The 12,652-nt window shown below is 40.2% G+C and overlaps 1 protein-coding gene across 1 annotated transcript in view; it reads right to left on the bottom strand.

The window, feature by feature from the left end:
• The window catches only part of Lrrc9 (leucine rich repeat containing 9), an 80,731-nt gene that overhangs the window by 20,135 nt on the left and 47,944 nt on the right, over window positions 1–12,652 (bottom strand). The window contains exons 24-25 of the mRNA XM_051147353.1: window positions 10,996–11,118; window positions 4,640–4,770 (exon numbers count right to left, since the gene is read on the bottom strand). Coding sequence (XP_051003310.1) covers window positions 4,640–4,770; window positions 10,996–11,118 — 254 coding nt within the window. The remainder of the gene's footprint in view (window positions 1–4,639; window positions 4,771–10,995; window positions 11,119–12,652) is intronic.

The following is a 12,652-nucleotide window of genomic DNA, read 5'->3' as shown; positions in this document are numbered from 1 at the left end:
CCTTTAAAAAAAAATTGGAACCATCACAATAAGCAACGTAACAACACATCTGAAAGCCCTAGGAAAAAAAGAAGCAAAGACATCCAAGAGGAGTAGATGTCTGGAAATAATCAAACTCAGAGCTAAAATCAATAAATTAGAAACAAAGAAAACAATTCAAAGAATCAACAAAACCAGGAGCTGGTTCTTTGAGAAAATCAACAAGATAGACAAACCATTAGCCAAACTAACTAAAAGACAGAGAGACACTATCCCAGTCAACAAAATCAGAAATGAAAAGGGAGACATAACAACAGACACTGAATAAATACAAAGAATCATAAGATTCTACTTTAAAGGCATATATGGCACAAAATTTGAAAATCTAAGGGAAAATGGACAATTTTCTTGATCGATTCTACTTGCCAAAATTGAATCAAGATCAGATAAACAAATCAAATAGTCCTATTTCTCCTATAGAAATAGAAGCAATCATTGACAGTCTCCCAACCAAAAAAAAGCCCAGGGCCAGATGGTTTCAGTGCAGAATTCTACCAGACCTTCAAAGAAGAGCTAATATTGATACTCTTCAGGATATTCCAAAAGATAGAAGTCGGTGGAACATTACCAAATTCATTCTATGAGACCACAGTCACGTTGATACCTAAACCCCACAAAGACCCAACAAAAAAGAATTTCAGACCAATTTCTCTTATGAACATTGACGCAAAAATACTCAATAAAATACTCGCAAAACAAATTCAAGAACATATCAGAGATATCATTCACCATGACCAGGTAGGCTTCATTCCAAGCATACAGGGATGGCTTAATTATGGAAATCCATCAATGTAATCCACCATATAAACAAACTGAAAGAAAAAAACCACATGATCATCTCCTTAGATGCAGAAAAAGCATTTGACAAAATCCAACACCCATTCATGTTTAAAGTTTTGGAGAGATTGGGAATACAAGGCACATACCTAAACACAATAAAGGCTATATACAGCAAGCCAATAGCCAACATCAAATTAAATGGAGAGATACTCAAGGAAATTCCTTTAAAATCGAGGACTAGACAAGGCTGCCCACTTTCTCCATATCTCTTCAATATAGTTCTTGAAGTTCTAGCCAGAGCAATAAGACAACAAAAGGAGATGGAGGGGGATACAAATGGGAAAGATGGAAGTCAAATTATCCCTATTTGCAGATGATATGATAGTGTACATAAGTGACCCCCAAAATTCCACCAGAGAACTCCTACAGCTGATAAACACCTTTAGCAAAATGGCTGGATACAAAATTAACTCAAAAAGTCAGTAGCCTTCTTATATACAAATGACAATCATGCAGAGGAAGAAATTAGGAAAACTATACCCTTCAAGACAGCCACAAGCAATACAAAATATCTAGGAGTAACTCTAACCAAACAAGTGAAGGACTTATTTGAAAAAAAACTTTAAATCTCTGAAAAAAGAGATTGAAGATGACATCAGAAGATGGAAGGATCTCCCTTGTTTATGGATTGGGAGAATTAACATAATAAAAATGGCCATCTTACCAAAAGCAATTTACAGATTCAATGCAATCCCTATCAAAATACCTACACAATTTTAAAAAAGATAGTGAAAGATCAATTCTCAACTTCATATGGAAAAATAAAAACACAGAATAGCTAGAACAATCTCATACAATAAAAGGTCTTCAGGAGGAATCTCTATACCTGATCTTCAGTTGTACTATAGAGCAATAGTAATTAAAACTGCATGGTACTGGAACAGCATTAGGCTGGTTGATCAATAGAATCGAATCAAAGACCCAGAACTGAATCCACACACATATAGTCATTTGATTTTTGACAAAGAAGCTAAATCTATTCAATGGAAAAATGGTGCTGGCCTAACTGGATGTCTACATGTAGAAAAATGCAAGTAGATCTATATTTATCACCATGCACAAAACTCAAGTCCAAGTGGATTAAAGACCTCAACATAACACAGACACACTAAATCTGTTAGAAGAAAAAGTGAGGAAGAGCCTGGAACACATTGGCACAGGAGATAACTTCCTGAACAGAACACCAACAGCCCAGGCCTTAAGGTCAGCAATTAACAAATGGGACCTCATGAGGCTGAGAAGCTTCTGTAAGGCAGGAGACACTGTCAACAGAACAAAGCAACAGCCTACAGACCGGGAAAAGATCTTCACTAACCCGACATCTGACAAAGGTCTAATATCCAAAATATATAAAGAACTCAAGAAATTAAACATCACAAAACCAAATAACCCAATTGAGAAATGGAGCTCAGAATTAAACAGAGAATTCTCAACAGAGGAATATGGAATGGCTGAAAAACACTTAAAGAAATGCTCAACATCTTTAGTCATCAGAGAAAATCAAAACGACTCTGAGATTCCATCTTACACCCATCAGAATGGCTAAGATCAAAAATTCAAGTGACACCACATGCTGGTGAGGATGTGGAGAAAGAGGAACACTCCTACATTGCAGGTAGGAATGCAAACTTGTACAACTACTTTGGAAATCTATATGGTACTTTCTCAGAATATTGGGAATAGGGCTTCCTCAAGACCCAGCTATTCCACTCCTTGGAATATACCCAGAAATGCTCCACCACACAACAAGGACATATGCTCAACCATGTTCATAGCAGCCTTATTCATAATAGCCAGAACCTGGAAACAGCCTAAATGTCCCTCAGTCAAAGAATGGATAAAGAAACTGTGGTACATTTACACTATGGAATACTACTCAGCTATTAAAAACAAGGAATTCCCGAAATTTGAGGACAAATGGATGGAACTAGAAATGATCATACTGAATGAGTTAACCCAGAAGCAGAAAGGCTCACATGCTATACACTCACTTATAAGTGGGCACTAGCTCAAAAGGCATGTCCCATGAAAGTCTTCACTTACCAGGAGATTGGCATAGATGTAAGGACATCCCACTGGCACTCTAGGTAAGAGAAATATAGGAGATGGGGAAATAGAAGGACCCAGAGGGTCCTAGAAACCTACAAGAAGAACATCATGATGGGAGAATCAGGGCTCATAGGGGTCTTCTCAAACGAAGCACAAACTAACCAAGGACAATACAATAGTAAACATCGAACCCCTACTCTGATCTAGCCAATGGTCAGGACAATCTCCACAGTTATGTGGAGAGCGGGGACTGACTGTGACGTGAACTCTGGTGCCCAATATTTGACCACCTCCTCTGGGTGGGAAGACCTGAGGGCACTCAAAGAAAGAATAAGTAGGCTACCAAGATGAGACTTGATAGCCTATGACCATATAGAGGGGAGGGAAATAGGGTGAAAGCAGGAGGGATGGAGGAATGGGAGGATAAAATTAATCAAGGAGAAAAAAATAAACTAAAGAAACGAAAAGACAAAGGTTAAAAAAGACAAGTGTTAGCAAGGATGTAAAACAACACTTTCATACCAGTAAAAGTTCATTTGTATGTGGCTGGAGAGATGGTTCAGTGCTTACGGTCACTGGCTACGCTTGCAAAGGAGCCCAGCTCCATTCCCAGTAGTCATATGGTGGGTTCACTACTAAATGTAGCTCCAGTTCTAGGGGGGAATCCAACATCCTATTCCAGCTTCTGTGGGCCCTGCATACATGGAGTATATAGACTCACATGGATACAAAGCACCCATAGAAATACAAACATATTTTCTCTGGACTTCATAGTTACCTTTGTGAAATTCATCCATTTTGGATATACTTTTAGCTTCTTGTTGATATATTATTTCAGTGTATATAATATATTCATCTACACTATCATTTTATTTAATTTTAATAAACATGTTTAAATGACAAAAAAAAAAAAAAAAACCCAACCGTATATATTACCATTAAGCAATTACTGTAGAAGACACTTACACAATAAACATCTCCAATTTACTTACAAATTGACATGCAAGTTCATGAACTTGAAGCAGACTTGATACAGGAAGTCATAAGATAATCAGTCCCTAAACTTCCATGGACACATGTAAAGGAGGCCATTTCCAAAGTGACAAGAAGTGAGAGAGTTAGACAGGAAGGACAGCACAGTATGAGCTCTGAAACCAGACGTCTTTGAGCTCCGTGGAAAGCCTCCCTAGCATTGCTTTCAACACTCAATTGAGAACAGCAACTGTGGCCTGTGGGATCACTGGAGAGGCTCTGGAAATTGCCATGCTAGACAAGTCTAGAGCCTGGACATAATAATTCCATATTCACATCCTATCTTGCGTCTAAGAATTCAATGAGAATTAATGTGGTACAATTAAAGGTGTCAACAATTTATTTTCTTTTTTTTTTCTTTTTACTAACTTTGATGTTCATGATTTTCTTAAGATGTAATTACATTTTTGATATTCCTTTAAAAAAAAAACCAACAAAACATCAAGTGTAAGTAATAACCCTAATATGACTAGTTGTAAAAGGAATGGGAGAAAGAAAGCCAGGTGAAAGACAAAAGCCTTTGGTAACTTTTAAATCATAGTTTCTGATAATAAAAATTGCCGCATCATTTCAACTGGTGTCTGAGGTAGACTAGGATAATTATTGGGTGTGTTTGGAAAAGAGGGTCAGAACTATACATGAAACTATATGGCAAGTGAGCCCAGTAAAGCGATTGTACCTGATGGATGATGAAGTCCAGTTTAGATCTTGCATTTGGAGAAAGTTTGAGTGTCCTTGTCGCTCGGCAACCATGTCAGAGGTAAGTCTACCACCAAACAAATCCTTTGCACTCTCAATTTCTGGCAGTTCCTATGAGGACATTTGGAGAGTGATGTCCTCTGTTACAGATGACCACACCTCTGGTTACAGATGCCAATGAAACAGACACTTCTCTGTATTCTTTGCAGTAGAAACAGCTACTCCCAGCCCCTTGCACATTGGGTAGGCAAAACAAACACAAGACAAACCAGGGCTCTAGGGATTTTGGAGCCTGAGGAATAACACTCCTGATTTTATTTTTTGTCCCATATATGACGGACTAGGTGCTGGAAAGCCTGAAAACAAAAAGCCTGCCACAATCCCTCTGTCTCTAGTCAGTGGACAAGCAAAGAGGAAGACAGTAACTGTTAAACTCATAGATAGTAATAGGTCTATCTAAGCCCCAGAAAGTAAACTTTGGCCCCACCACCAAGATCAGCACGGGCTATTCAGTACTGTCAGCCTACAAGCAAGACAATTCTTAGCCTTTCCCTGTTGAAGGAGAAACTAAACTTACATTCCCTCCCAGCATAGTGGTCCAGAAAAATACCAACCCCAAACCAAAGCAACCCTCACCACAAAGTGTTTATTACTGAAGACCACATGGTGGGGGTGGGTGGGCCTGGCTAGTGACTTCTGTCTATCACAACAAGGGACCTATGGATGATTAGCGACACATTCCTGTCTCTCACTGCCAGGATGAATCAGGGGAGGCCCATGGGGAACATTACAAGGAGCATCTCCCAGCCACACAGAATCAGTGGTGTGTTGGAAAGCATGGACTCCTACCCTGGCCTTGGCATTAGGGAACTACACAATCTTCGGGCTGGATCTCTAACTCCCACCTGACAACAACAAACCGGTGCCCAGCAGCTTCTCACTGGTGCACGGCCAGAAGATGGTTAGGAGAACGATGCATGGTGGGCAATGCCTTGGGGAACGGCGGCGAGACAGGCTCCAGTTAACAAGGCAGTGGCGAGAGGCCCCGGTTAACAAGGCAGAGGCGAGAGAGGCCCCGGTTAACAAAGCAGAGAGTCTTTTACTTCCGGTGCATTATGTTCCCTGGATTGTTCTTGCACACGATTTCATGCCTCCTGTGACAAACATTTGCCTTCGATTTATAAGACACATTGAGCTTTGTTGGAGGTCGGGACATAGTTATAGAACCCAGTCTGGTGAAAGGATGTGCTGCAGGGCTGTCCTCAGTGCACCTCAACTCTGGACATGGCCTTCTGCCTTGCTTTTGTCCTTTCCCAGATATAATCTAGAGTATGTGCCAGGCAATGGTGTTTAAATTGGACTGTCCTGAGAAAGTTCTGGGAAAAGCTGTTCTGTTAATATTTAGTATGTGCTTACTGACCTTTGTTTACATGTTTTTTTCTGATCATGTTTGTTTGTTTGTTTATTTTTCTTCTGATCATGTTTTTCTGAACTCAAATAACCTTCCTTGGAGCATTGTTTTTTTTTTTGTTTGTTTTTTGTTTTTGTTACATTTGTACTGAACTAAGGTTGTCCTCAGCGTTGGACTGTAGTCTGCTCTATTCTTTCAGTCCTCACATCCTGGGCACAGCAGACACAGATCTACATAGGCTGAAGAAAGTCAGCAGTGCACGCTCAGGGGAGCGTTACTTGGGATGTGGGACGGCTGCAGAGACAGGTAACCTCTGCTCTGCAACAGACCCAACATTGTCCAGAGAAAAGTAGAAAAATTTCTCATCAGGTTAAGAACTGAGAAAATCCTCAGCATAAAAAGACAGTCAACAGAGTCTCTGTAATGGCATAGAGAGGAGTAATTACTGACAGTCACGTTTCACAAAAATGTTCCAGCAATTATGAACATAATTGAATCTGGTGAAAATACAAACTACCAGCAAGGAAATAAACCACCAGAAAAGAGATGTGGAAAAGAATGAAACCAATTTTAATTCTGAAAAAATATTATAACCAGGCAGCTATTTCAAGTGCAGTAATTTATTAGTGTGTGTTAGATAAAACTGATAAGTCATTTGATCAACATTTACTTACTTTCCCTTCTTATATTTCTAATTCACAAAGGCTTCATATTTGAAATGAGACTACATACTCTTTATGCAAAATGATTTTTAAATTTCCTACATTTTCAAAAATACGTAGGAAGATGAAACAAAATGAAATTGTAACTACCTAGACAACCCTTTAGTTCTTCATAGACTATACCTTCCCTTAGTCAAAAATATATACATTAAGACCTGTCTAACTTGAAGCAAGTCACATTATGTCTCTGAGATCCCCGTGAACATTAATGCCTTGACCTGCGCCGTTCCTGGTCTGCTTACATCTCAAACACCACCAAGCATGTCTCACCCTTTACTTCTCTCTGCTCTCACTTTTTAGTGCTTTTCCTTCTTTCTTCACTTTAGGTTTCCTAAGCAAAATATTAAAGCCTTATACCAAAACTTCCTTGTAGTCTTCTCTACTCTCCTCTTTAGACAACCTTATGTTTGTGTTCAGTTTAGCTAAATCAGCTCTCTTCAAGTTATTTCTAAATCTGAAAAACTGAATGAAATTTCCATATCCAAATTTAGTCCCATGATTTCCACTGCCTGCTTGATATTTCCATTCAGATAATCTAATGTCTCATTAAATGTAATCTGTCTAAAAGTGGTCATGTCATCCTCCAGAGCTGCCTTTTTCCACTCATATTACATTATGGGGCCTTTTGTCTTGGAGACTATCACGGCTCTGCTGAGGCTCATTAAGGGAAAACTATTTCCTCCTGGCCAAAAGCATGGAGTCAGCCTCTGGCCTGAGTGGAGACACTGTTGTTTCCTCCCTTAAGAGTTAATTCACCTGAACTCGTCAATTACCTTTCCAAAAGATGACCCCCTCCGGAAGGTTCATTCACTTAAAGCTGTGTGAAGTTGTTGGGAGGAATAATTATCCCCTTAATGAGGTAATGCACTTCTCCTTTAGGAAATACATTGTCAGTGTAGTCACTCAGGCTGATCTTTTTAAGGTCTATCCACCAGAAAAGTCTAACTTTCTGTCTCTCTCTTTTTTTTTTTTTTTTCCCTATCACTTTGTTTTGGACACTAACCAAAGGCTAAGTATATTTTCTCTAGCATTTTGAGTCTCATTGATTATTCTCTGGTGCTGCCTCCATTTGTCATTTACCTACTTTCTGCCATGTGGCTAGATTTTGACCTCCATTGCTAACATGTTGCCCCAACTCAAAAGGCATGGCTTTCTCTTTTCTTCCTTTCTGTATACTTCCTCCCAATGGCTGTCAAGATTTATAACTTGCTTCTCCTGTTGTTTTCTCTTAAACATTAATGAAGTTAACCTAGAGCTTACTAGTGAGTCTCTTTTAAAATTCTTTTGTGAAAGTTAAGAACCCAACAAGGTAAACCCAACTTCCCTTGTGACACTTCTATTGTAGTTGCAAACTTTGTAGACATCTTTGCATGTATGCTGCCTATGGCTGATAAATTCTGTCAATTTCTCCCAGTATTTCTCCCATCCAATTACTAGGCAGGCCAGACACTGCTTAGCTTCCAAGATCAGATGCATTTAGGGTGGTATGGCCCAAGACTCCCCAGTATTTCTCATAAGTTTTAACTTTCTGCTTTCATTGTTTGTTTTGAGACAGGGCCTCGCTAGGTAGCCCTGGCTGACTTGGAAGTCACCACATAGATCAAGCTGGCTTCTAACTCACAGATATCTGCTGGCCTCTGCCTTCTGAGTGCTAGGATTAAAGGTGTGCACCACCACACCTGGCCAGCTGTTTAATTTTTAAAGTCACTTCCTTCTGGTTCAGTTCTTCAGTATTTGCCCCTGAAATATTTTAGTACCATATTTTCCAGCAGATAAGATGACTGGGCATATAAGATGACCCCCAAACTTCTCCAGTTAAAATATAGCGTTGAAATATACTTGCCGTATAAGACTATGCCCCTTCCAACGCACACCCTGTGCAGTAGACTCGGGCACGTGTCTATTTGCAGGCAGGGCATAGACAGCCAGACGCTTTCTTAAATGCCGGAAGACAGCCAGTGCCAGCCTATACTACCTCTTTAAAGTGTGCTCCATGCTCAACCAGAAGAGCTCAGCCCTCTGAGTTGAATGGGTGGGTTCTGGTAGAGATCTAATCCATGCTTACATTCTCCTCCTCAAGGTTTAGGAAGATGTGTGCAGCTTGCTCCTCCCTGTTTCATACTCCCACCCACCTCCAGCCCTGCACAGAGAGCAGGAATTTGGCCGTAGCATACCCCACTGTATGCACCAGGCATGTGAAGCAAGGGGAAGCAAGTTGTAGGTAAGGACCTGGCATATAAGATGATTTCTGACTTTGGCATGGATTTTTTTTTTTGTGTGTGTGTGTGGGGGGGGTGTTAAAAAGTTGTCTTATACACTGGCAAACATGGTAATTCCTTTTTTACTGTTATTTTTTTCTACTGGCATAAATATTGCTTTAGATGAAAAACATTAATACATGGTTCTGAATATGTAATGACTCTTCTGAAAAATACTCAGAGCATTCTCATTTCCTTTAATTTGAAATCTAATTCCTTAACTTAGTCTTCATGTCCCATTATTAATTTATAGATTTGTAACATAGCCCATTCTACTAAGGATTTATAGCCGCTTGCAGGAAACATATAAGAAATAAATAAAGGTCAAAACTAAGAGCAACATAAGTCGCGTGAAGGTGGTACATGCCTTTAATCCCAGCACTCAGGAGGCAGAGGCAGGCAGATCTCTGTGAGTCAGCCTCATCTACAGGGGGGGTTTCTGGATAGCTAGGGCTGTTACACAGAGAAACACTGTCTCAGAACAAAAACAAAAACAAAACAAACAAACAAACGAAAAAACAAACCCAAAGGAAAACAAACAAACAAAATCCAACAAGAACAACATAAATTAGAATAGATAAAAACTAGGGTCAGAGACAGACGATAATATCCTATAGAGTTCCTATTATTGAATCATAAAATTGGTGCTGAGCTTTTGGGATGTTAATATGAAGAGGGAAATAATACCCATTGTCACCGAATAGAACAAGACCCCACACATTTATCTCCAGAAGTACTGTCTCACGCCACCTTCCGAATGACAGTTTGTAAATAAGAGGAATAAGAGTTCCAATACATTTAGAGCAGATGCGATACTAGTTACATAAGACTCCACGTAAAGACCTGCCCTTAGGGAAAACTACTGACTGAATGAGCCCAACATCCTAGAGAATTTGCATTTATTGGAATGAGGATGTTTTATTCAGTGAGACCCTGAAAGATGTGGGGCTAGAATTAGCAATTTCTTCAGAGTGTCTCAGAGGACTAAACCATCAAGAGTTTTCTAGAATGCCCATTTTTGTTTGATGAGTGTAACCTAACAGTACATGAGGAAAACGCATCCTTCACACATTTGTCCAGCATGTTACATGGAGCATGGGCACCCTGCGGGAGCTTACTAGTTATAAAACCTGGGTCTTCAGATGAGGATTTGGTGTTCATCGCCAAGTCCTGTGTTTTCCTTTAACTGTTCTTAAGAAATCTTGCCATACTACATTTCTTGGCTCAAATATAGCTTCCATGATTGCCAACAGTTCTTAAGCCTAAGAGAGTGACAGTGCTATGGTGTGACCTTTTCCATTCTCCTTATGGACCTGTGCCTTGTCTGTCACAGTGTTTATTTGAGAGTCAACCCAGGACTTCACTCATTAGGAAATTATCACTAAGCTGTGCTCCAGCCCATGGTCTTCACTTAAAAGATTTTTTTGAGTGTGTGTTTGTGTCATGGTATGTGCACATGGAGGTCAGAGGGCACTCTCTGGCACTGGCCCACCCTTCCCTTATATCTTTCTCACCACTGAGTACAGCAGGCTACCTGAGGATTTTCCAGTCTCTGACTACATCTTCATAGGAACATTGGGGTTACAGTTACAGAATCCTTGCTTGGCTTTACACGCGATCCAGAGATTCCAGCTCAGTGCCTCATGCTTTGCCACGGGCGCCTTACCTACTGAGCCCACTCTTCACTTTGGAGGCACCAAAGTCACTATAAAAAAGTAAATGCCATCTTTCCTCTGTGTCTCATGCTAGACTAGTAAGAATTGGCCCAGTGAGAGAGTCCTAAAATCCAGATCCCAAAAGGGCTTTAGAGAAGTAGATTTTAATGAGCATGGGGAGAGAGGGTCTCAGCATAATACTAGAGATAAAGCAATATTCAAAACGCTTATATGAGTATACAAATATATGCACTGTGGATCAAATGTTATGATTCATGTAAACAACTTACAATTGAGACTCCATCCAAGGCCTTCAGTTCTGAAAGATGAAATATTACAAACAACCGGTAGTTTTCTTGGTTCCATATAATAATGTTTCCATACATGTCTAGAATGACCAAGTTGCATAAACCCTAGACAAAAATAATATATTTAATTTATGTATATATGCAAATCATACTCCCAGCAAGTTATTTTTCTAGAGGTTAGACAACCTTAAGTTTTAATATTTGAATTATCTAAAATTTCTTAGAATTTGAGTGCTTTTAATTATACTTTAAGTACAAGGGCTTCCCTTCAGAACAGTAAGATATAATTGCTGTGCTCTATGCTAGATGATCATTACCCATTTTAGAATAGTGGTATTAAATGCATTCTCAGTGACAAAGGTGTAGAGAAAAAGGTAGGAAAACCAGTTTTATGGGAAATTTTGCCTTTACAGTAAAGGAACGGCCCTGAATAGGTATGGGTAGGAGGTATTCAGATGAGAGCGGGAACTTCTCAGCACCGCAGCTGGCTTATTTCCTGTCGACACTGCTGATACCCAGGTTGCCTCTGACCAAAATGATTCAGAGAAATGGATAAGGCACAAGAGATGATTGTGGAGAGCTCATACTGAGGTCAGAGCTGTTAAAAGAATATGCCAAGTTTGGCAATCTTCAGAACTCTTGAAGAAGGAAACCTCTCTCTCTTTTTTTCCATAGAAAGAAGATGGCTTAGGTATGAAACACCATGGCCCAAAGCAAGCTGGGGAGCGTTTATTGGCTTACATATCCCAAGTCACAGGCCATCGAGAGAAGCCAAAGCAGGAACTCTAACAGGAGGCAGGAGCTGATGCACAGGCCATGGAGGGCTGCTGCTTACCTCCTTGATTATCATGGCCTGTTCAGCTTGCTTTCTTACAGCACCCAAGACCACAAGCCCATGGGTGGGGCCACCCACAATAGGCTGGGCCCTCCTACAATGATCAGTAATTAAGAAAATGTCCTACAGGCTTGCCTACAGCCTAATTATATGGAGTCAATTTCTCAATGGAAGTGCCCTCTTCTCAGATGACTATAGCTTGTGTCAAATGGACATAAAACTAGCCAGCATAGAATGTTTGCATTCTTACATTTGAGCATGAAAAATAAGATACCTCACTTGACTTCAGACTTCCTCAGAGCCAGAATGAAATCAAACAAACAATAGAACAAAGGCCAGCACAGTTCTCAGATCAAAACAGACACGTGGGCGAGTGACTAGAACAAAAGATCCAGAAACAGGCCCATGCAGATGCAGCCTCCTGGTTCCTGACAGAGACATGAAAAGATCCTCTGGGCAGAACGGCTTCCTTAATATGTAGTGCTGAGAAGACTGGAGATCCATGTGTAGAAGGACAACCCTGGTCCCATTTCTCACCCCATAAGAGCATTGACTCAAGGGCAGGAGAGAGGGCTCAGCTGTTAGGGGCACATGTTTCCACAGAGGACCTAGGCGCAATTCCCAGGGCACACGTGGTGGCTCACAACCATCTGTGATTTCAGTTCCAGGGACTCCATTGTCTCTTTTTCTGGCCTCCACTGGCACCAGGGGTGCACACAGTGCGCATATATACATTCAGGCAAAACACACATAAAATTAAATAAATCTAGAACCCAAAACAAAGTAACATCAACTTAAAATTGG

This window comes from Acomys russatus, chromosome 1 (assembly GCF_903995435.1).
Source record: "Acomys russatus chromosome 1, mAcoRus1.1, whole genome shotgun sequence".
In the NCBI taxonomy this organism is placed as follows: Eukaryota; Metazoa; Chordata; class Mammalia; order Rodentia; family Muridae; genus Acomys; species Acomys russatus.
This window is presented reverse-complemented; position numbering and strand designations above follow the sequence as displayed.